This window comes from Dermacentor albipictus, chromosome 7 (assembly GCF_038994185.2).
Source record: "Dermacentor albipictus isolate Rhodes 1998 colony chromosome 7, USDA_Dalb.pri_finalv2, whole genome shotgun sequence".
Taxonomy (NCBI): Eukaryota; Metazoa; Arthropoda; class Arachnida; order Ixodida; family Ixodidae; genus Dermacentor; species Dermacentor albipictus.
Window position 1 is genome coordinate 3,673,795 of NC_091827.1, and position 23,780 is coordinate 3,697,574.

At 43.8% G+C, this 23,780-nt stretch overlaps 1 protein-coding gene across 3 annotated transcripts; it reads left to right on the forward strand.

The window, feature by feature from the left end:
* Positions 1 to 273: 273 nt before the first annotated feature.
* On the forward strand, positions 274 to 20,816 carry lin-52 (DREAM core complex component lin-52). Of its 3 annotated transcripts, none has more exons than XM_070521563.1 (7): positions 274 to 523; positions 873 to 947; positions 1,093 to 1,127; positions 4,846 to 4,912; positions 13,863 to 13,946; positions 19,884 to 19,934; positions 20,016 to 20,816. In XM_070521563.1, the coding sequence occupies exons 2-7, from the start codon at positions 884 to 886 to the stop codon at positions 20,081 to 20,083; spliced, it is 369 nt and encodes a 122-aa protein (XP_070377664.1). In that variant the 5' UTR covers positions 274 to 523; positions 873 to 883; the 3' UTR covers positions 20,084 to 20,816. The 3 variants fall into 3 exon arrangements, with proteins under 3 accessions (XP_070377664.1, XP_070377663.1, XP_070377665.1); XM_070521562.1 differs by lacking the exon at positions 274 to 523 and adding an exon at positions 528 to 596; XM_070521564.1 differs by lacking the exon at positions 274 to 523 and adding an exon at positions 638 to 784.
* The last annotated feature ends 2,964 nt before the right edge of the window (positions 20,817 to 23,780 follow it).

Sequence of the window (23,780 nt, forward strand, 5' to 3'; positions counted from 1 at the left end):
CGTATTTAAAGAAAATCGAGAAATTCAACAACACACAACACAGATAAAAATAAAAGGCAAAATAAAAATCTGAGCATGGTGGCAACTGCTATCGCCCCGTTTCAAAGGGGACGCTCCTACCTTCCATCCATCCATCTATTCGCAGCGCCCTCTGGGCAATGCAAGAGTCCCCTAAGGAAACTGATTCAAGGCGAGTAAAAAAACAAAGCAACTTTGCAGCAGAAAACTGTGCTTGCCTTTTGAAAGCTGGTTGGCAAAGGCAAATATAGCTCGAATTCAGAGCAGAAGCGCCAGTGTAGTCGTCTGCTCTATTTTTACCGGCACTCAATCCATCGCCATGCTCTTTTGCGAAAAGCGGAAAGTAGAAGTATTTATCCAGCGCTTCTCAAAAGTCCTTTTGCGCCCAAGCCGCCTAACCTATCCATACCCAAGCTTAGCAGAAAACCATAGAGTTTCACTCTATGCAGAAAACGAACAACAACAAATGGGCCACGCACAACGCTGCGGCTGGTGGCGGCCCCTGGTAAGTGTCTTCCGCAGTGGAAAAATGGCTAAGTTGGTTCTTTATTCTATGATGGCGTCGTGTGGCAATGGAGGTAAATTTGTACGCTTGTTGCTCTCGCAGCTGTGATAGTGGCGCATTTTGTCTGTTTTCTAACGTACGACGCGCGGTTATTTGCTTCAGGATGAGAATTGTATCCTACAGTGTTCCGGCGAGCTTCTTGAGGGGAGCTTGTGACAACCGGCGCAGTATCTAGTCAAGCGACCGCTGCTGCTGAGAGCAGTTCCGTTATACTTGGGACAGAATTGTGCCTACATGCTCGTGATGCAAGGTTTTCTTGTTGGATTGTAACCCCTTCCTATGTTTTCAGATGACTCTGAAATGGCTCTTTTAAGCGAAGAACAGTTGGATGGGCGGCTGTCGCCTGAGCTATGGCCCGAGCCAAGTGAGTTCTCCGTCTCGAATGCGTAGCCAGAGTAATAAGCGAATTGTGGTCATATGACCGCGAGTTCCGTTTTTCTACGTAGCCACATTTCCTTAGAGTAAATAGGAGGTGCATAAGCATAAATTCGTGTGCATGTTTCTTGCAGTACCTGGAGTTATGGAATTCGCTGCGCTCCTTTCGGTGAGTTTTTCTCTCTTTAGCTTAGGTGAATCAGTTGGCGAAATTTTATCAAAACGAAAGGGTTGCAAACCGTGTTTTGCATAGCATATCAGCACTGGGATTCTGTTATTGGGGTTTGGTCTACGTATTAGTAGCTACCTGACATTTCATGTGTGATTACCACGCGTGCACACAGGTTACAGCATTTTAACATTGTATATGATGCCCGCCAAGCATTTTGTAGACTTTCTTTAATAAATCAGGTTATGGGCCCTGTTGCACTCGTGGTCAGAGCAAGTTGGCTCTAGCTTATGAACATCAGGAGCCATGTACAACCAGCAACAAATGTGTAAGGACCACGGGATTACCGAAACCGTTTAGTTCCCGAGCAGCTTGTAGCAGTAGCCAGTAAAACTGAATAGGACAATGTTGTTGACACATTCTAGTTGAAGCCTGAAATGCTAATACCAGACTGCGTTTTAAGGTTGCGGAGATATTCAGCTTTTTCTCAAATCTCGTGCCCCGCAATACTTTGCCGCCGGGTGTACAAAAAGCAAAGAGGCAGAAAAAGGAAACACTAGAAAAAAAAAACAGGTGAGTGAGGGCTCTGCGCTTATTTGTTTACAAAGCCCTACCAACTAGCTTGCCAGTATCTTCTTAGAAATCTCTTTCCATGTCATGAACAGGATGCTTTACCTTCACCGTTGCAAGTATACAGTCTCACCCAGTCTCCTTTACATCAGCATTGCCTTTGCCAAGCTGAGAGTGTATGTGTATGATCATACTATCGCTGTTAACTTATGGAGCACAAAATGAGCGAAAATTCTGTATTTTCCTGAATTCTGGGCACATCGAGGCACTGGAGAGGATCAGTGCATGGCTGCTATGTGCAACCAATGCTGTCTTCCATTCATTTAGGTGCTGCATGCCCGAATTGAAAATAAATCACACTTTTAAAGCGAAGCTTTCTTTGCCTCTTCCTTCGACTTTCCCACTGCTGCTGCTGCTGTCTGGCACACTGCGTCGGGCGGGAAAGGGGGGGGAGGGGGGATCAGAGCGTGTGTATACAAGCAGGGGGCACTCAGAGAAGAAAGATGATGCAAGAAACTCCTTTGGACCCCACTGTGTCAACTGTGCACAATGCCCTCTGGAGCTACCTGGGTGTCACCACATTACCCACTTGACAGCTGTAATTATCCGTGACCTCCCTCAAAAGCATTGCAGAATCTGCAGTGCTTTCCTTTCTACTAACCTGCAGGTCCAGAGGGGACATAGATTGAACTGTAGAGAGGAGGGAGTGGAAGAGGCAGTTCCCATACAAGGGGTGGGGGGAGGTGCCGTGAGAAGGCAAGGAAACCCTACTACATGACAGCGGTTGCGTGGAAACTGGATAAGCTTAAGTTCAAGGTACCATACAGTACGTTCCTGTTATTTCTGAAAAATAAGCACCATGCCAATATGTCAAGCTGACAAATTACACAGGGCATGCTGAAGCAGAGCCGCATTAATTAAAGTGCACCGCGGGGTCAAGGCGGCACTACGGAAGTGGTCAACCGTCAAATCAACACTTCTGCACCCACTGCGGTAGCTTTGCGGCTATGGCATTGCCAGAGGTCATGGATTTGATGCCGACCTCGGCAGCCGCATTTTAATGGGGGTGGAATAGAAAATGCCCGTGCAGTTAGATTTTGGGACACTTTAAAGAATATCTCGGTGTCAAAATTAATCTGGAGTCCACCACTACAGCATGCCTCATAATCTAATTGTGGTTTTGGCACATACAGCCCCATAATCCAATTCAAGTTTGATACTTCTGCCACGATGCAATGTGCCATGTGAGGCAATGACGTTGCTCAACCCTCCTGGAGGTTATGAAATGTGCTTGACAACGCCTCAAGCAAACACCTCTCCGTTGATGTTCCGTGTACTGTGCAGACAAACAGCAGTAGTATACACAAGGTAACATTTAACATCAACCCACCACTTTCAGGTTGGACTGAACATTGAAGAAATTAAACATTCACCGTCAGCAACACCAATAATTATCGTCAATCAAAGCAACCAGCACAGGAAGCTTCGCCTTCATAAATTCCCACTGTCCGTGGGATCTGCATATTTTTGTGGAAGCCATGTCCCATCCATTTATGATTCCAGCTGTGCCTTTCCAGTTTTGGCCTTTCCAGTTTTGTTCTAGGTTTTTTGCACCATTGTTAAAAAAAGCCACACTGTCTTTATCCCTTTTAGTTTCGGCATCACTCTGTGTATTGAATATTCCAACTAATGATGGCAAGATGAATATATTGAACATAGTGCTGAATGTAAACATAACCCTGTTCTAACCTAAAAAAATATGTCACTTCAGTACAGATTGTAATGCAAAACAATTGTATTTCAAGAAAGGCACTATTGTTTTTGATTAGAAGTTTGATATGTTCTCCTTACCACTGCTGTTAATTAGTGTTCTTTATTGTGCCGGAAGGCCCTGATATCAATAATAACCAGTGCATCTAATTGTAGCAAATACTTCAGCTCTTGATATAATGGCTAGCGGTATAATATAGTGGCTGCATTCTCTTATCGCCACATCGTACAAGGCTCTACTACGCTTATCAATGCGTCCGCGGCGTGTTCTCTTGATGCCGCAACCTTGACATAGCGTGAAGCCCTGTATCGAGCGGCTGCTGCTGGTAAAGCCGTGTATCCATGGCTATTCGCTTGGTAGCGCTTGAGTAGCGGTGCGCGAGCGCATATCTATTTCGTATTTTGGATGTTTTGCGTGCTTTTGTTTTTTTCTCTGAAAAACCAGCGAGACAAAGCTGATCACTAAACAAATGCTTGATTCGGAGGTTATTTGAGGTGCCCTACAACTTTTTAATTGATATGTTTGCGATTCAAGCAATAATAAAAAAAAAACATTAATTAAAAGTAATTAGGTATTACTTAGTGATGAAAAGAATACTGGCCGTAAGTACATATGACTATGGCTACTATACAGTCGGTACGATTTCTGTAGAGCTCTTAGATATTGTAAAGATTTTGGTCCAAGTTACCTGGGACACCCTGTGTGTGTGTCTATATATATATGTTTGACGTAGTAGTTCTGCGGAAACCCGCAAGGTGGAGCAATTGTAGCGATTGCTATGTACGGGTGGATGTCTGATTTTCCCTTTATTCATACATATATATATAAAAATTTGGAGGGTTTAAGAACACTCCGTCATAATTTGTGACAGAAGGGGCTATCGTAAAGCAACACAAGGCAAGGTCAGTTGACGCAGTGCTGTCACTTTGTAGCAGGTGCAGCACCACAGCAATTTGCATTAGTTGCTTTGCATGGGGGAAATCGTTTGTCCTGAGAAACTTTTTCTGGCATTGCTTTTATTGGAAACCAGGCAAAGCTTAAAGTTCTGCGTTATTGAAGGATTCTATGTCTAGGAAAGACTGGGGACGAGGCCAATCACAGGAACTAAGAACAATGTGTGCAGGAATACTGCAGAAAAGGAACTTGCTGTGTGTTTGCCTTCCTTAGTTGACGAGTTCACCTTAGAACTGCTTACGTTAAAGTGGGTCTACCAAAGTTATGTTTAAAAATTTCGCACTTTTCACTGCAAACAGCTTTACTGCTAGATTGTACATGAGGGCTTTTGAGGCTGTAGAATGCTGATATGTGCCTTCTGTGGGCATTTTGCTTCTCGCTGTTGTTAATTGATTCTACCACACTTCCCCATTTGAATATTAGCCTGCACACACAAGGAGCACAAAGCCAAAGTGGGCTCTGGACGAAGACGGCCTAGTCATGCTGCAAGGTGAGATAGTAGCACTGATGCTAAGAGCTTTGGAAAGACAAGCTTTTGGTCTGCAACCTTAAAGGCCAACTTCAAGGAAATTTTGCACCACTAGCTATTATATAATTCTGTAATTTCATTACATGGAACTACACTCGGGTAGCATTCACCTTACTGATTTGTTGAAGTTGTCACAGTGGTGTAGTACCATATTTACTCGAATCTAACGCGCACATTTTTTTCGATAAAACGGGTCCAAAAATAGCCTGCGTGTTAGAATCGAGTATGACCCTAAATCTGCATTACCATATCATCATCGGCATTTGAAAATAGCCACCTCGCAGACGCTTTGGGCCTAGCTGCCATAGCTTTCTCCATGTGCTGTAGCATGTATGCTTAGGTTAGCGCACCATCCGTCTTCCCGTTTTCCACATTTACTCTATCAGCATAGAAGTGCCGACTGCAAAGACATGCTGAGTTCATCGTGAGACCACAATTAAAAGGAAAGTGATCACGTGTGCGGAGACAGACAGAAATTGGGCCGCATCGCCGGCGTTCGGAGTTCCAGAAACTTGCACAAACTTTCTACTTTCTGCTCCGGCGGCTGCTACGTACGGCGTGGCCATAGGAGCCCTATCTTGAAAGCGATCTGCGATGGAGACAAGAGTCTAATGCATCTAGGTGCACCATGCTCTGTTCTTGTCGCTTATTGCGCATTGAAGCGAGAGGCCACACAAAGATTAATTCGCTCGCTCCTGCTAACGCACTTTCCCACTCCATCGTTTTGATAAAGAGTTTCCGCAGTCATTCCGTGAGACGTGTTCATTTGTTCTTGTGCGCACATGACACTATGCTTGTTAATTTAGTTAGTAAGCGAATGTTTAAAAGTTCATACGGCCATTAAAACTGCTACTCTTACATTACGTATAGCTGTCTACTAATTTGCTATCGTAATCGATGCTTCGCCTTTCGAGCGAAACTACCGCATTTATTTATTGCAACTTTAGTGTATTGGGAGTGAATATTTGTTTTTGCAAATGAAAAAAAGTTGTATTCTTGTATGAAAGAATGAGGTGCGTGGTACTGTAAAGGACTTTTCTTTCTTTAGGCCGCGTCAAACAGATGCACGGTAAAATCGAGGGCGGTCTTTTTTTTCCCTTTTTTTTTTGTCATGGAAAGCGGGTGCATGGTACAGTTGAGGATGCGTTAGAATCAAGTAAATGCAGTATTTCTGTTTCTGATGCACAAATTCTTGTCTACGCTTAAAGTGACCAGCAACAATTTTCAAGCATTGCCCTTTCTTTAGGGGCGATGAAAAGCTTACTATGTGAAGCATCTATGCCTGCAAAAGTTCATCTGGGATACGTCTGGAAATTTGAAAACATAATTTTTTGAATCTGCGAAATCTCCTCCACTTACTGTGTATCAACGTCGGCGACGGTGATAGATGATATCGATGGGGTGAGCAATTCGAAAGACATGCAGGTGGGGCAGCGGAATAGCTGCTGTATCAAATGCTGGCATTGCAGTCTAAAAACAGCCACAACAATTTTTATTAGTGAAGAAATGCCACGGATGCCTTTTTATTTTGCAAAATTTCCTGCCGGTGACAGAATAAAGCATGAACGCTTTGATGTCATAGCCTTCGACATCTGTTTCTGTTACTCAGAGGTGGGAGGCATCTCGGCAAAAACCGTCGTCGCCACCCATGTGTTCGACCAATAGATTAATGGACCAAATCAGCTGATACAGGCAGGTGCGCATGTTGCATCGTTAGTGTGGCCATCCCAAAAACTCTTTCGGCTAGTTTTGTACTTGCAAGATGGCGGCACTTGGTCGGCTAATGGCTCCGCTTCCTTACGCGCAGGCGATGTGCCATCTTTCTGTACGATTATTTGCAGTTTACAAACACACAGATAAATAAAGATAATTTGTAATAATAGGAAGTAAAAAATTTTTTTACTTTTAGGTATTGGTCATGAGATTGAGCATGTCGCAGCCTGGTAGGCACTGGTTGAACCACATATAGTGTGCATTGCGCTGCATGTCATCTGCTATGCACTATATGTTTACATGTGCGTGTACAGTATGAATATCTTTTATGACTGTTTCTTCGTAAATGCTGGTCTGCATTTTTTGATGGTGTACAAAAGCATTTTATTATCAATTTTGTTATCATTTCGTGTTTTGAGTACATCACAAAAAGCATTTTACCTTGTTTTAAACAAATGAAGTTGTAGCAGTGAGACGTGAATACCACGCTGAAGTGACTTGTCATGTGTTCATCACTGTGCTATCTCTGATAACATGAAACGTGAACACGGTGGAGCGAACATCACTTAGCAGCAGAAAAAAGAATTGTAAGCATGCACTCATCTCATATTGCACCATACGCTTCATATTATGATAACTGCACTATGGTACTTGTGTTAATTGCTTGACTCTTGCTTTGTGGCTATGTGGCCAGATGTGTTCCTTTAATATGTGGTTCTGATGCCACTACGGGGAATTCATTTTGCTTCGCAATTAAATCTTGCCATTTGTATTTTTATTTGCTGCTACAAAACAAAGCTAGTATTAGACGAGGATCGTGTGAAACGGCAGACTCTAGATGCAGGACATCATAACACTGAATTGAAAGACGGCTATTATAATTTCCTTTCATTCTTCATTGTGGTGTTAGCTCGATGCAACGCAGTGGCAACTATTAGCTACAATAAAACAACCAAATTATTGTAGCTCCTCAAATAATTACAACTTTGTCACATCACTGTCATGCACATAAAATGATGCAAGGGCAATAAAAAAAGTTGACAGTTTAGCGTATGCTCGCGAGACATTCGTTACATTACTTGACATTCTCATTCTAATGTGTTGTTACTACTTATTACTTGCTTTTCCCAGCAAAGGTCGTGGGTTTGAGTGCCTTGATTAACTGTGCCTTAATTAACACCAAAGGTAGTGAGTGAGGTTGGTGCTTGTCCTTCATGATATCAATTAGAATCCAACTTTGAGATGTGGCCAGTTCACCTGTATCTCCACGTTGGGTCATGGGTTCGAATGCCTTAATCAACTTCGCCTTATTTAACACCGAAGGGGAAAGCTACAGCGCAAGAACCGACGGAGACAAAGGAGGCACACAAAAGTGTGTAAAGTGCGTGATTTGCATGAAGTTTTACAGCTCAAGCGAAAATTTGCCATGGAATCTAACAAAGACTGTCCTGGTCTACTGACTCTTGTCAGAGAAGTTGCGAAATGTGCACCGGAAAGTGAAAATGACGGCTGTGTCTCGCGTGGCGTTTATGTGATCAACCGTAATGTTGGTCAGCGCTGTCTGTGTACTTTGCGTGTCTCCTTTGTCTCTGTCGGTTCTCACGCTGTAGCCTTCCACTGTGTTCAACTAACAAGCCCAACTAGTTACTTTGCTAACACTAAAGTTTGTGGATTCAACTTTTACCAAAAGTCGTGGGTTCGACTCTCGAACATCACAATGTTAATTGGAATACAAATTGAAGGTATCGCCAGTTCACCCAAAGCTCCAAGTGGTTTCGACAAACACCAAAGGTCCAGAGTTTGACTCACACCAAAGGTCGTGGGCTTGAATGCCTTAATTAACTATGGGAAAGACTGGGAATTAATTAACTATATCTTAATTAAATATGCTCTAATTCACTTCACCTTAATTAAGACCAAAGGTAGTGGGTTTACCTTTACCACAATTCAAATCTGCCACGACCCAACGGTGAGTGGCGACGTTGCATGCGCCATGACCGCCCTTTGCTGCCGTCGGTGAGTGAAACAGCACCTGACAGACAGCAGTAGTCTCTTGCTATAGAGAAACCAAAACAGAGTGGTGATTAGCCGCTGCAGCTGCTTTTGGCCAAGTAGCATGGACCATTCGTGCAGCCTGTGACATCACATGGAATTTGAATTCTCTGCTACTTGCAGTTTGTGCAAGTTTCGCAAGCCATCAATACTAGCGCAGCACCGTGTGATAACGAAACTACTGAAATGTGAAAGCTTGGGCTGCGCAGAGTCTAGCGAAAACAAAACCTTTTGACTGCCCACATCTTTGTCAGTGAGTTCTTATTTTTTTTTTTTTATAAATGATATAGAACTGTACTAGTAGCATTTTATTTCGTCGTATAATGTAGCAAAAGGATGTTTTTGTAACGAGTGGTTGAGTCCTAGTGACAAAATTTAAATGAGGAATGCTTTTGTCATCGGGCAAGTGCTTGAATGGCCTGGGGGAGTCTTTAATAATATCCTGCATTTACCTCAAAGGTTGTGTTTACGATAATATTGACGCCTTAGAGATTGTCAAGCCCTAATCTATCACTTAAGCTTGACTTAATATTTGCCTTTAGTGTCCCTTTAAATAACTTTGTTTTAATGAACACCAAAGCAGGTGGGTTCGACTCCAGCCAAAGGCCGAGGGTTCGACTTTCTATGAATTTTGATGCCATAACGCCGGACATGAGATTTTTAGTCCCATGAGCCGTCTAAGGCTATCGCCTTAATTATCTCCACTGAAGCAGCCTGATGATTATGCTAACATGCTGTCATTCATAGTGGCCTAGCTTGCTTAATTGAACACATAAGCTGCTTGCATTTCACGGCAAGTAACAAAAAAAAAGAAGTGCACTTGTATGCGTACAATTGGTGATCTAGAATGTTCATTAACTTGCAACTTTACCTACGTTGTACAGGAATATGTACTGTTTTAAACTACTGCAAGGAAGGCACAGAATGAGGCATTAACTTGTGCAACAATATTAACAGAGTAGGCGGAGTGCAAGTGTAAAATACACAAAAAGCCCCAAGAAATAGCGGGAACTGAGACTGTATAGCTGAGTGCCAGACCACTATTGAATTACAGTTTGTGCTTTTTTCAAATATATAAGAATATTCTACCCATTTTATGCATAAAAGTGCCATTTGAGGGCAACATAGGATCAGTTCACTGTAGTCAGCATGTTTCTTTACCAGTGTGGTGAAGTGCCATGAACCGCTTTAAAAACAACAATGAAATGAGATTGAAAACATAGAAGCAAGTGGCACCGCGGCACCTGCATCACCCACAACAAGGATAACACCTTGCTGCACGTGCACTCATGGAGTGCTAAAGGAAAAAGGAAATAATGTAGCTATGAATAAGCAAATGTCGCGAAAGCGCACTGAGTTAATCAGTGAATAATGCATGGCTCAAGCAGCCTACAGAAGAAGAGACCATATTGGCAGAGGCAGACAGAACTGAGAAGCAGCGGAGCAAGGAACGCACATTGGCTTGGGTTGGTCGTCAGCGTTCGCGAGGCCAACAGCTGTCGGTGGGACCCAGTCGAGCACCAACGCACGAGGGGACCTCTAAATGAGACGTCTTCCTCTGTGGTCGCCCAGCTGATTATCATGCGTCACCGATCTCGGGGGCGTGTGGATGTTATGAGAGATGGAGTTGGGACATGCAGAACAGCACCGCAAATAGATTTTAATTACACTCTACCCCAAACTAAAAATAAAACTCACTCAAACTAAAACACCATAAAGATATACTAACATTTATGCAACCTACTTAATAATCTCCTTACTACCAGCTACCTACGTTAGTCTTTGGCGTTCGAATGCGGAAGTCAGGCCAAGCTAGCCTATGGCTGCGACGCTACTAGAAAGGGCCGTTATTACAGACTTTTGTCGTTGCACATATCTTCCGAGTCCGAAGCGTGTCGGATCTTCCTCGTACTCAGTGTTCTCGCCAACTCAATAAACATTGCTGCCTTATGTCGGCCAGTCAACTCGTCCATCTCTGATGCCGGTGTCCCGAACTTCAACGGTGACCTGGCACCCCGGCCTCATTGATTAGGCCTAACTCCGGGTTCCACCGCTGCTTCTTCGAGTACCGATGAGACGCACCAAGGACTGTCGTACGTGCTGGTCTGCCTCTGAAGGGGGATCCTTCCTGGAGTGCCTGGCACAGCCATAAGAGGCTGCAGTAGGTCAAAGGAGCCTCACTCAAACGTTGCTGAGGTCGACAGCCACACCCTGGACCGCCAGCATCACAGACTTGACCGGACCTCCATGGCTCCCATGCCAGTGCGATGCCAACACTACAACCTTCTTGGCCCAGAGCCCCATCAATAACCCCAGCTTGGCACCGCTTCTCCCTCGATCACAGCTCGTATCACGCACCTCGGAGCTCGTGCCCTTCGAACTGATACATGCACATCGTCCTCTTCTTCTTTTCTGCGCCACATACCTCGTACATATGACACTGATGAACAAGAGCCTGCGAGAGTTCGCCTGCCACCTGCTCTCATTCAAATCGAGCGATGCATCCTGCCAACTTTCTGGAACTCCAAACCATGAGCATGCGGTTGGAACACAAACGTTCGGTGGAGACGCTTATCTATTGTTCTCGTAAGCCCAATGCTCTGTGTCCTTGTAATTGTCATTTCTGTCTTTCAATATATGTTTGTGTGCCATGCCTGTTGCAGTTTCTTCCTTGCTGCCCTCAAAGGCATCTTCGACTCCAACCAATAAACCTGTTCCCTGAACCAAATCGTAACAACCAGAAAATCAGGCCAAATCGTTCACAGCAGAACACCCATCCTCTGTGTACACCTCGATGCATGTCGTCGGCCGCCTATCCGCACTAACATGGCAGCAATGCTACTTCCTGTAGTTGGATCTCACGGCGAATAGCATTTGAAACGAGCTACATCTATTTACATCTATGTGCATCTATTTAGAAATGGCCAGTCTTCAAGGCTTTATGACATATTTCGCCATAGAATGTTGCCCCCCCCCCCCCCCGTCATTTTTAGCAAGTTTCTGTGCTGATTTAAAAATATAGTTCCTCATTTAAGGGATAAAATTATGCTTTTTCCTATCATTGTGAGTCACAATCTTTCCATCGGCACTCTAATCTCAAGACACATTCCAGGTGGTTGTCGGTCCCTTTAATGGCTAACTGCAGTGAAATCTTGTATTGTGTAATAAATATTTGTAGTGACCACGTAACTACATAGTAGGAACAATGTAAAATTGGAACCAACTTGCAGAAATACACATTTTTTGTGCCAGTACTATACAAAAATAGTGCCATTACACCTTGCCAGAAGTGACACAAAACCCAGACTCAGCCTGACTTGAACCTTTGTAGCTGCTCAGTGCATCTCATGTATAGTGTATACAGCATGAGGCTTTATATTTAAGGCAAAATATTGTAAGGGTGAAAAATATTGTTAAAGGGGTGGAGACATCAAAATTTTCGTTCATGCGTTTGTTGATTCAAACGTTGCGTCATGCTTCAGGGAGCACGATACTCACAGCGGGATTCATATATATCCGATAAATAATTTAATAATAGCATTATTATACCGAGCGATTTCGGTTTCGGTTTCTGGGCTCCGGGGGATGCTATGACGTCACAGAGGAGGAAACGCAACATGGCTTGGTCACGTGAGCCACAAAAAATTGTGACGTAAAACTATGCTGCGTCGTCTGCTCGCTCATACGCGTGCTCTGCCAGCAGAGGTCAACTGGTGATTCGAAGTGCATGTCGCGATTATTATAATTATTGCGAAGAGCGACAACAACGGTAAGAAAATATTGCGGCTTGTGAGAGTCGGTGATTCATTCCGAAGCGCCGTAAGCTTTAGCTTCGAAGTGAACCGGAAAAGGCCTAGCCACGATATCGGCGGCGCCGAACGATCAGAGGCGGTGAAGCTGCCGTCGGTGCACAGAGTGACCACTCCTCGGACGCTGATTGGCCGCTTCGCCGTACGGCTGCCGCACAAATAGGTCCCGGGCCCGTGCTCTCTACAGCTAGGAAATCTCGCCGTTCGCGAGCAAAACCGCCGTCGCACGGGGGCCCGCGAACGGCAAACGGCGTGCGGCGAGTTTCGACGGGCCTTCACATTGAGAAAGGCCAAGCGAAGGAGAGACCGCTCCGAGCTGCCGACTATGCGACTATGCGAGGAGAGAAGCGGACAACGCGATCGCCGCATATCCTGGTCCCTTTCGGAGTCGGCCGGCTATTGTTTTTCACTCAAACGTGCAAAGGCCCGTAGGCACGGCAACTCGCTGCACGCAGTTTGCCATTCGCGGGCCGCCGTGCGGCGTTCGTGTTGTCCACTTCTCTCCTCCTGTGTCCGTGTACCGCTTCTTTGCATTAAGAAAGGATTTCTATATGCCTGTAGCTCGGTCATAGTGGAGGCTATGCTCGGTCGCTCGGCTCAGCAGGCTCCGTAATCGGCATTTCATCGCTACTCATCATACGTCACGTTTTTGTGCTGGTGTGCTATGACGTCAATATTTTCGTTCCTCCTCTGTGACGTAGAAGCTGCCGCGCTAGCGGTGGGTCTCGACTACGAGAAGGAGTTTTTAATGACTTTTTGGAGCTGAATTAAAATTATTTTGAAATGTTTGCAGCGTCTGATACCTCGTTCTGGGTGTCCTTGCATACGGAAGCAGCCTACAACATGCTTTTTATAGCCTCGAAATTTGGTGTCCCAACCCCTTTAAGACAGCATGCTGCATGCAAATCTGAAATTGAAATCTGATCTTGACTTTCTCGTGGTTACATGGCATGCTGCTAATGGTTCTTGTCATCTGCTGCAGGGCAGTCTGAACTTTAGTATTTAAAGTAGGTATGTGTGGTTGTCTAGCCTTATAGGCTTAACATGATTGCTTTGGTGACATCCTTTCTAACAAATTGAGCTGAAGTGAGGTTTCATTGAAGTTGGTCAAGAAATTTGAGTAACGTGAGCTTTTCTTGCCATATGAAAAGTTATTCAGCAAATCACAGCAAGCAAGTGAAATAGGCTACAATAAACTGTTATGTTGAGTGAGTTAAACACACAAGGTAGCTAAATGCACGGTACAGCTGGTAACCATGATAAAGTGCAAGTATTTTCATGTTAAGTGTCATTCAATTACTTTGAAGTTGGCACTTGATTTCACTGCTTGCTTGCAGAACTTGGCAGCTTGACTGCAGCAGCACTGCTTGAAAAAGTAAAGGACCTTCAGAACCTTGCATACAAGCTGGGAATTGAAGAATGTAAGTATAATGCCCTGTTTTTTGGTGATTGCTGGAAACCTTTATTAATTTATTAACACTGTGGCCATATTAACACGTGTTGTCTATTTGAGGCTTTGCATGGGGCAAGGAGTTTCCACACCCGTCGTGGTGGCTTAGTGACTGTGGTGTTGCACTGCTAAGCATGATGTCATGTGATCAGAACTTGGTCATAGCAGCCACATTTTGAAGGCAGCAAAATGCAAGAGCACCAGTTGGTCAAAATTAATCTGGAGTCGCTCACTACGGCGTGCCTCATAATCAAATTGTGGTTTTGACATATGAAACCCCAAAATTTAAATCAATTCAAGAGTTTTCATGTAAGCTTGTAAGTCAACCCCATTGCACAGGTAAAGTCTCTTTGTCATGTCACCTTGCCTTTATTGAACTGATGCTATAGTGTTGTGTTCACATTAGAGGTTTGTGCTTGTACTATGTGTAAGCCTGCTGGCTAGTAGATGTGTACACCATTGAGGAAAGGGCTGACCCCATGTCAAAAAGAATGCAATAGACAGATGAAGCCAGGGTGCTTGTAAATTAATAACTATGTGTTAGGTGTTACCACAGTGCTACATTCCATAGCTGTGCATGGGCTAGTGAAAGGCCTGAGCTCAGTCTGGGCAAACTGGTTGAACATGCATCATAAAACCAGTGCACCAGAAGTCCTTGCTCTGATGAAGCAGGGCCATTGTTGCCTGGAAATGAGCCTACCACATGCTATATCTCAGAGCCACTGTTGCAAATAATTTATAAATTGAGACCATTGAGTGCCGTTAAGTCTTGCTGCGAGTGTCATGCTTTCTGCCCAGCGCTGTCTGCATTGGTTTCTTCATTTAAGCTTTCTTATTTCTTGACACAAGTTTTTGATGTGAAAGCGTCAAATGGCCCATTGAGCGAAAAAGCCAGTGTCTGTCTGTTATCTGTAGCAGCAAAAACAGCAGGCTAATTCCCATTCGATGTGACACCACGTCATGAGTGCACCTCGATGAAGCAGAGCAGTCAAAAAGGAACACCTGCTGCTATGGTAGCGCACCAAGTGTTGCGTAAGGAGAGAGGGCATCGCTGCAATGCCACATCGCTCTTGCTTTCGGAAGCCTTTGCTATCCACATGTTCCTTGTCCATGCATGCTCTTGCCTGCGTACTGCGCCTTGGTAAGGTCAAATCAAAATGCGCCAAGCATCTCAGCATGCTCGCTTTGCCTGCGAGGAGTTCATAACTCGAAGGACCGCTCAGCGGTGTTGAATTGGGCATTAATGCTTTCGCATTCACAACTCATAAGAAATCTTTAAGTGTCCTTGGATTTTTCTTGGACTTCTGAACCTTTCACAGTTATGAACAAGCTCACAGATCTGGGCACATGACAGTGCATCAAGTGCACCTGTTTTGCACTTGATACAGCTGCTGCGGTAGTTCGGCAGCTGTAGTTGTACTGTTAACGAGTTCAAAGTCATGGGTTCGATTCCTGGCTACGATGGCCACATTCTGATGAACATGTAATGCAATGTGCTTGTGCTTATAGATGCCCATTTTTAACAGGCAAAGCTTGGCATACTCACTCATAGGCACAATCACTCAAACTCACTCACTCATTTCACAGTCGTGAGTGCGAGCAGTAGTGATGAAGAATGTGAATATAAATGGGAGTTAGTGTCAATGGTCATCAGTGACCATCAGCATGTGTGAGTGGGGCATTAGTATGAATGCGAGGGAGTGCCAGTGAGTGTGAGAGGATGTAATTATGGGCTCGAGTGAATGCTAATGAAGGTGAGTAGGTACATGAACATGAATGAGTATCGTTGAGTGTGAGAGTGACAGCTAGTAAGTGTGAGTTGATGTGAATATATATATTATATACAGTCAATGACTGAATTTTCGGACGCCCAAGTTTTCGGACATGCCTGATATTTCGGACGTCTTCGCGGCACTGTCACGAGCCCCATAGAATCAATGTAAAGGACGTCTGAAGTTTCGGACGCTCGAACCCCCCGCCGTCTAATTTTTCGGACTATTTAATGCGACGAAAGGTCCTTTGTGCATGTACGATGCACATGTACATAATAAACTGGCAGTCGGCTGCATACAGAGTTTTTGAACGCCTCTTTTTATAGCACCTTCATTGATGCTGTGGCAGGGTTTCGGAAGATTGGTACTTGGCCCTTTACCTCTAGATCCGAGAAAAAAAGAAAGGAACGTGCGGTTTTTTGCATGCATGCATTTTTTTGGACTGCCTGAATTTTCGGACGTTTTTACGTTCCCTAGAGGGTCCGAAAAATCGGTCGTTGACTGTATATATACAAGAGCTGCTGAGTGTGTCTGAACATAATCATGAATGTGAATACCAGTAAGTGCAAGATGACATGAGTGTGAACGCAACTGATCGACATTTATTTTTATTTATGTATTTACTCTCAACAACAAAGCATTACAGAGAGGAGTGAGGAGAAAAGAGGGAGAGAGAAAGTGATTACAACAGAGAGCATGCACAATATTCGTTATCGATGGCTGTTGTGAAGGCGGTGATAGGACATGATTGACTGCATGTGACTGTCAGTAGACATGAATGCAAACACGAGTGCCTATGGGTACGAGCATGAGTCTCAGTAGAAATGAGTGCTGATGAGTAAGGACGCACATCGAATGTGACCCAGAGGCAGTGTGTGACAGTGTGTGAGTGTAACGTGAGTGAGCTCCTGTGGCCAACGGTCTTGAACTCATGAGTTAGGCACTTAACAAACACAAGTGTAAACAGTAAATGTAAAAAACAGTAAATGAGCAAAGATCTCTTGACCTTTCTTGTACTGTTCGAGATCTATGCTTATATCAGAAGATCCTGCTGCTTGCTTTTTAAACAGGCTAATAATAATAATGGAAGAATATGCTGGGCTTTATTTAATTATGCTTACGCAATAGCCAAACCTGCACTTACCGTGGCAATTAAGCAACATAAAAATGAAAGTTGGGTGGTGGCGCTGCCTTAAAGTTTCTACATTGGCTCGTCATGAAGTCATATATGTATATATATATATATATATATATATATATATATATATATATATATATATATATATATATATTTTGACAGTGCGTAATCTAGCCTGGTTAATTGTTTATTGGTGAAGGAGAAGTACATTACATTCTAAAAGACTGGAAGGCTCGGCTTTACAAGTTTTGAGAACTCTTTGCCTGAAATGCCCTCATACAACAAAATAATTTAAAATCTTGTAGCCGAGATACATCTAGGTGATAACCTAGATGTATCTTGGCTACAAGGTACACCTAGCTAGGTGAATTTAACTATGCCTGCTGAGCTCCACAGTCAAAACATTGTTCGAAAAGCTCCGTGCAATCACTGTTTTCATTGAATCTCGTGGTTATTCTAACCACTAGCCACGAAGAAAAATACTATTGCAATTAACTATAAAACTGCTAAAACATCCATGCCAACAGACATGTAGAGCAGTACAAAAGGGGTGCTCTGAGAGAAAATGAAAAGTGATTGAAGCAGCTTTGTCTTTTAATCAGAGCACTGCTGCCGTGAATGAATATCTTCCTCTGGGTCATTCCACGGAAACTTCCCAGACCCTGAAAATGACCATCACCATTTTCCTTGGAAAAAAATTGGGCTATTTGGCAATCTTGTGAATAAGGTTTCACAAATTCCCCCCCCCCCCCCCCCAAAAAAAAGAATTTTTTTTTGCAGTTCAGTAGTGCCTACCGGTGAGATAGGTTTTGGACCTAAAGATTACTTTTCTTGCCTCAATCAAATTTACTTCAAATAAAATTTCTATATCACAAGCTGAAAGATTGGTGCCAATAATGAGCTATCACATATTTTTATCTGGAGGGCCTTCTTCTTGATTTCAGTCTGAATATCGTCAAAAAATGACTTTTTGGTAGTGTGTCAGAATGAAACGAAAACAAAAAAAAAAACTATTTCTGACCAGAACAGTAACCAAAACATGTAACCAAAACATTATTGTTTTGTTTCAGAGTGAAACAGAAATATCTTTTGTTGGGTTTCGGTTCAAGAGGAGAGTTACCAATCCGAAACAAGTGACGTCAGGCAACATCAGCATTAGGGCGTATCTCAGGGCTCCGCAGCAGCGCGTATCTTAGGCAGAGATAGTGTGAGCACTCCACTAATCTAAGCCTGCTGCTCGGTGTTTTAGCAGATTGGCATCATAGCAAAACCCAGGGCTTGCACACTGAAGAGCTTATCGTTCCATTTTGTTTTCTATGGGTACAATGCTTTTACTGGAACAGCGATCTCGCATTTCGGCAAGTACACCCGATGACATGCTGCTTCTGAGATCGTGCTCAGTGCCTCGACTCAAGGCACTGAGCATGATCTCATAATTCATGTGTCACTTATTGAGAAAAATAAATACACAATTTTTATTGTCGCTTTGCTTAGAAAATTTTTCGTGCAAACAAAAACCATTATGAAACGTTATGGACAATTTTTTTTTAATGGGACTTTTTTCGGTGGCATGAAAGTAAAACCAGTAAAAACATCTCGTTCTGATGGCTTGCTTTTTGGTTACTTCAGCAGTAATTATCTGGAGGACCACTTAATTTGATTGTCTAGCATTATTCTTTGTGGGAACCATAGCTACAAAAAAGTGGTAAAAACTTATTGTGGATGAAACATTAACAGTGTTTGTGCAAAATTTTCGAAAGGTTCATATTTTTATTGAGTGAATTAAATGCTTAAAATTCATAATTGTGTTCATCTTTGGCATCACACAAATAGACCACACATGTAGAATATTCTAAAAGATTTGTGGTTATGCCTACTTTCACACTTGCTTTAAAAAGATTACCTCCAACCAACTTTTGCCTTTTGCTTCTTTGCGAAACCTTCAAGAAATGCTTATCACGAAAAATATTTTTTTTTAGAAAAATACTTTGGTGAAACGTTATTCACAAGATCACCAACTAGCTCAATTTTTTTCAAGGAGAATCAACGATGATTGTTATTAGGATCTGGGACAATGGGACAATTCGTGTGCAATGACTCCTCTTCTAAACATGGTATCTGTGGCAGTAAATGACTTGTTATGGGTCTCAATTAAGCACATGATTGAGCCTCCAAGCAGAGCAACACAATGTTTTGATTTTACGTCCCCATTCATTGTTTGAAAGATGCAATAACAAAACTTTAAAAGTAAGTGAAATATCAAATGCTTGTTTCTTCCTTTCCAAAGGTCCCATAGTTGGGAGTGGGATTTATGTTATTCAATGTGAATCCATGCTGCCCCAATATCTGAATGATAAGTACATCAAGCAAAGCAAAAACGTCTATGCTGCCATCAGTGTAAGAAAGGCTTGGAGGGTATGCACACTGCCATTGAAAACGGGTTCTTCATTATCTTTGACCACCAATCCGCAAAATGAACAAAACTCCCTCACCTACTCACAACTTATTACTCACAGCTTGCCATAGTTATTCAATGCATGCATGAAGATTGTGAACAAGGCTCCAGTGTCGGTGCCTTATTTTTCGCCTTGGTTGGAATCTGTTTTGTTTTTCGCTATGGTAATTCCTGACCAGACAAAATTTCATCATGCTCTCGACTTCATCACTGTTATCCATGTAGCATACTTCAGTCACAGTCAGCAGATGTGGAAAAAGTAGGTGCCCTTTTGCTCTGAGGACCAGTATCGCCTGCTCTCAGACCACCTTCCTGCCAAAGGGTCTGGTGTGCCATGATAGAACTGAGCGTACATCCTTCTCTGCAGTGGCTGTGGGAGGGTGGCAGGGCAAGAAGTTGTTTGCTCCGCCATTAGCACTGCAGCCAAGTAGTCCACGCAGTCGTTGCGTGTCTTTTCAATTGCATAAACATGCTACGTGTTTATCAACCTTATTGTTTCTGTATTGAAGTGCAGGTACTAACTTTACTGCTCCTTCTTTTTAGCTCGGGAAATGACAAGAGGTCGCTTCCTAGACATTCTTCGCAAGGATAAAGGTGTGCGAAAGTGAAAACAGATTTCCTTTATGCATGGACACTGAGTGTGTGAGATGGACAGGTGGATGGATTGCCTTTCAGAAGAGGAACAAGAGGTGCTGGTGTACAGTGACGAAAAGAAATGTTTGGAAAGGCGGCTGTGCATTTGATATGCACAGGGATGCCTTGTCGTTATGCTGTCATTATCATGGGCACTGCAAGTGGAGGACTCCGTTAGGCCTGGCTGCACTACTGTTTGTTGGCTTGAGTTCATCTGGCCATTTGCATCCACCAGGGAAGGAAATCTCGCACTACGGGAATCATTTTGCCAGGGTGGAAAGCATATGCATATCGAAGATCCTTGCCATCACATGCACGATGTATTTAGGTTACAAATTACTAAACTTGATTGCTGGTCTAAGAAATGTAGTGTTAGTAACTTATTACTGTTACATGTCGACCAATATCTGTGCTGTGTTTTCATTGAGCAGATAGTGAAACATGCACACATGCCTCATCGTACAAAGCTCTGTGCTGCATAAATAATAGCACACTACAGAACCATATTAATTACTGTACTTGATGGCAAGTTGAATTAATTTACATTAAGTAACATATCTTCAGTTGAAGCAAAATGCATGCTGACTGAATGTTTCAATTGAACAGTCGATAAGTGAGCTAATAAAGGAGAACATAAACACATGCTTCATTGCACAAAATTATAGTATTATGAAAAAAAATTGAACACAGCAGAATTATGTATATAGCATATCAGCTACAGCACTTCATGGCAAATTTATTAAATTTACCTTTATTAGCTTTTCTCATTTAAGCAAAATGCATGCTGACTGAATGCTTCACTCAAACAGATGATAATTGAGCTAATAAAGGGGTGTATGCACACACATGCCTCATTGTGTAGTATGTAATACATTAGCAATAACATATTAATAAACAAGTGTGCAAATTTTATCTATGTATAACCAACTAGCCCAAGTACTCCTGCGAGCAATAAGATGTTAGCTGTGCAAATTATAATTTCATTAATTCGTGACAAACATTGAAGCCACCCCACAAGATCCCATCTCCGCCACATACACAAACCTTTTACTTCCTTTTTCTTTCTTTTCGAAAGGCAAGTTTCTTTTCAGAACAACAGATCCACACTAATAATAATCAGCATGTGACCCCATTATCGGAACATTTGCTCTTCAGAGCATGTGCACACATCTTACGTTTGGTTGCCACTGTGAACAGTGTTGACAATCTTGTGTCTTATACAGGAACAAGACATACATTTGATTCACCTGTACCACGTGAACCAATTCACGAGGGGCTGCACACTGCCATTTGTTTCAGTGGTGCAGCAATGGCACTCTTCAAACCACACCGTGCGTTTCAAAAGGTGCAGGGCTGGTTCACGATTTTGCTGCACCCTCTCTTATGTCATTGCTGACTTGCTGCAGATGTACAGGTGCAAAACAGCACGCATGTGCAATTGCCATTAAAACCCAGCTTGCATGCATCTGCTGTGTCTATGCAAGCGTTGGTGTATCTACGCCCCGGAAGCCGATCATACAAGCAGTTCAGGACTTCTCAAACTTGCACACTCCACGCACGTTAGTCGGAAAAATCAGAACGCCTGCACCACGTCTGCACTTCGACATTCGTTTCGAGTGTCGCGCTCTGCCTGCACCGAAGAATCGGGCTGCACAATGTCAGAATTTTTTTTGTGAACCGAGGTGAAGGCGAATCAAATGGACCTCAGCCAGCTGTCTGTCAAAGGGTTAACAGTGCACACAGACTGGGACAGAGTGAGGAACAACAGGACACGGCACTGAACTATAACTGATACTTTATTGGAAGAGGCAACATATACGTAGGCTGAAACAGCCAATGGGAAAGCTAACAAAGCCAAAAACCAAAAAATTAAAAAGAATTCAGACATATCGCCCTCTGCCCTTTACAAAGTGTCATCCAGATATTCATTTTTCTTTTTGACAGTCACTGAAGGCGTCCTTACGCAATAATGTTTAGCATGATGGATTTCGTAAGCTTCAATCACTTCACGTGTCAGCTTATCCTTCTCTTAATCACGACAATCCCTGTAGACTGGTTTACAAGTACAACTTCTGCAGTGTAGTGACAGGTGTCCCGATACGACAGTCTTTCGAACCAGATTCTTGTGCTCCCTATGCCTGTCATTCACACGCCTACCTGACTGGCCAATACACTTTTTCCCGCAGTCCAAGGGGAGAGAGTAAATTACATCTTCCTCGCAATTGACAAATTGAACCTCACCTGCAAAGGTGACAAGGATAGGACGAGCTCGTACAGCCCAGTTATAGTAACGTCGGTTATATATACGGGATCAGTTTTAGGTGATCAGCGGCGTCCACTCTCCATCTTATAAGGTGCTTCTTTAACGCGATGGCATTAAGGGCCACTTGTCGCAAAATATCAGGTGTCCAGCGTCGGACGTCGTTTCGGCAAAAATATTTGCGAACTACCCAGGCCCCCGATGTGCCACAAAAAAGTTACTAAAATAATTGAATTTCTCACACTGGAACACGCAGAGAAATTGTGAAGTACCACTTACAGCCTACGGACATGATAGCGTCGGTTTGTAATTTGAATATACAAAAAGAATTGTTAAGCGAAAGCTCAAGCGCCTTTTCTAGTCCACCATTTACGAGCGAATACATTGGAGGCCACGAAGCGGCGCGCCCTCTTCCAAACACATGGCGCTCGCCTCCGCCGTATCGCGGCTCATGCCAGAGGCCACGTTTCTACCGGAAGGCCCGCCTTCGTGCGTAGCGTTCGCCGTCAGCGTTTCCCGGTAAACATAACGATTACTTATGCTGCAGTTGCCGGGAAGCATGAGAAGCAGTCGGGGGTCTTAAAATGCTGTCGGCGTTCCAATAAAAGGCGAAGCTTAAAGGGCCCCTGAAATGGTTCGGACAAATTTTGTAAGCGCATAGGGTACAGCTTAAGTAGAACATTCGCACCACAATTTAAGTGAAGCGTTACGTATTAATGGAGTTACAAGCGATTAGAAGTTACCCTCCTCCCTAGCCATGCCTTTCCTCCTCAACTCGCTCGCCGAGCGAGCGGCGCTAAGCTCCGCCTTCACTGGTCCTACGTCACGATGCGACGTCACATCGTCCACTTCCGGTTGTTTCGGAGCACGCCTCCTCCCGCGCGAGACCTCTCCGCTAGCCGCTTGGCCGTCGACCGAGAGCAATCGAAGCAGCGTGCGTTGCGAGCATTCGGTCGTAGCGCCGAAGGTGTCCGGTATTCCGGTAACCACAGGCAAGCTGGTCATTTCGGCAAATGACTGGAGGCATAAACTCAAGCTGATGAAGGAACTTCAGCGTAGACGTACGTGAGCAGCCTGATCGGTCTGCACGGTCTAGACACTTGTTGGCGCAGCGCTTAACCAGTCAAGCAAAGCGCTAATATGGCTCTAACCAAGTGCAACACATGTTAAACATAAGAACAACGTGTTGATTACACTCCTGCGAAAAATGCACACCAGCAGCAAAGAAGAATGCACTTCGTTGCTGCTACTGTGTATGGTTGAGCTCTGTGCCACCAGGTGGCTGCACCGTGCAGACCATTCACATTTGCCTTTCTGCTCATCTCGTGGCTCATCCCGGCACAGTCAAGCGGCCAGACCCTGTCCCTTTGCGCTTGTGTTTTCCCTAATACCGGACTTGCGAAACGCTATTGCGTTAGTAATCTTCCGCTGTAAAGTGACGGCCACAAACATGCAAATCCTGGCGCCGATCGGATAGCAGCAGTCCGATGCGCAGCAGCCAGTTCGCTCGTATGCTGCCTTGCAGAGGGACACGATGTCGCAGCTTG

Coding starts and splice junctions, on each gene's coding strand:
- lin-52 (XM_070521562.1), top strand. CDS start 548: ATGGCTAAGTTGGTTCTTTATTCTATGATGGCGTCGTGTGGCAATGGA. Junction 597..872: donor GGCGTCGTGTGGCAATGGAG/GTAAATTTGTAC, acceptor CTATGTTTTCAG/ATGACTCTGAAATGGCTCTT. Junction 19,935..20,015: donor CATTCTTCGCAAGGATAAAG/GTGTGCGAAAGT, acceptor ATTGCCTTTCAG/AAGAGGAACAAGAGGTGCTG.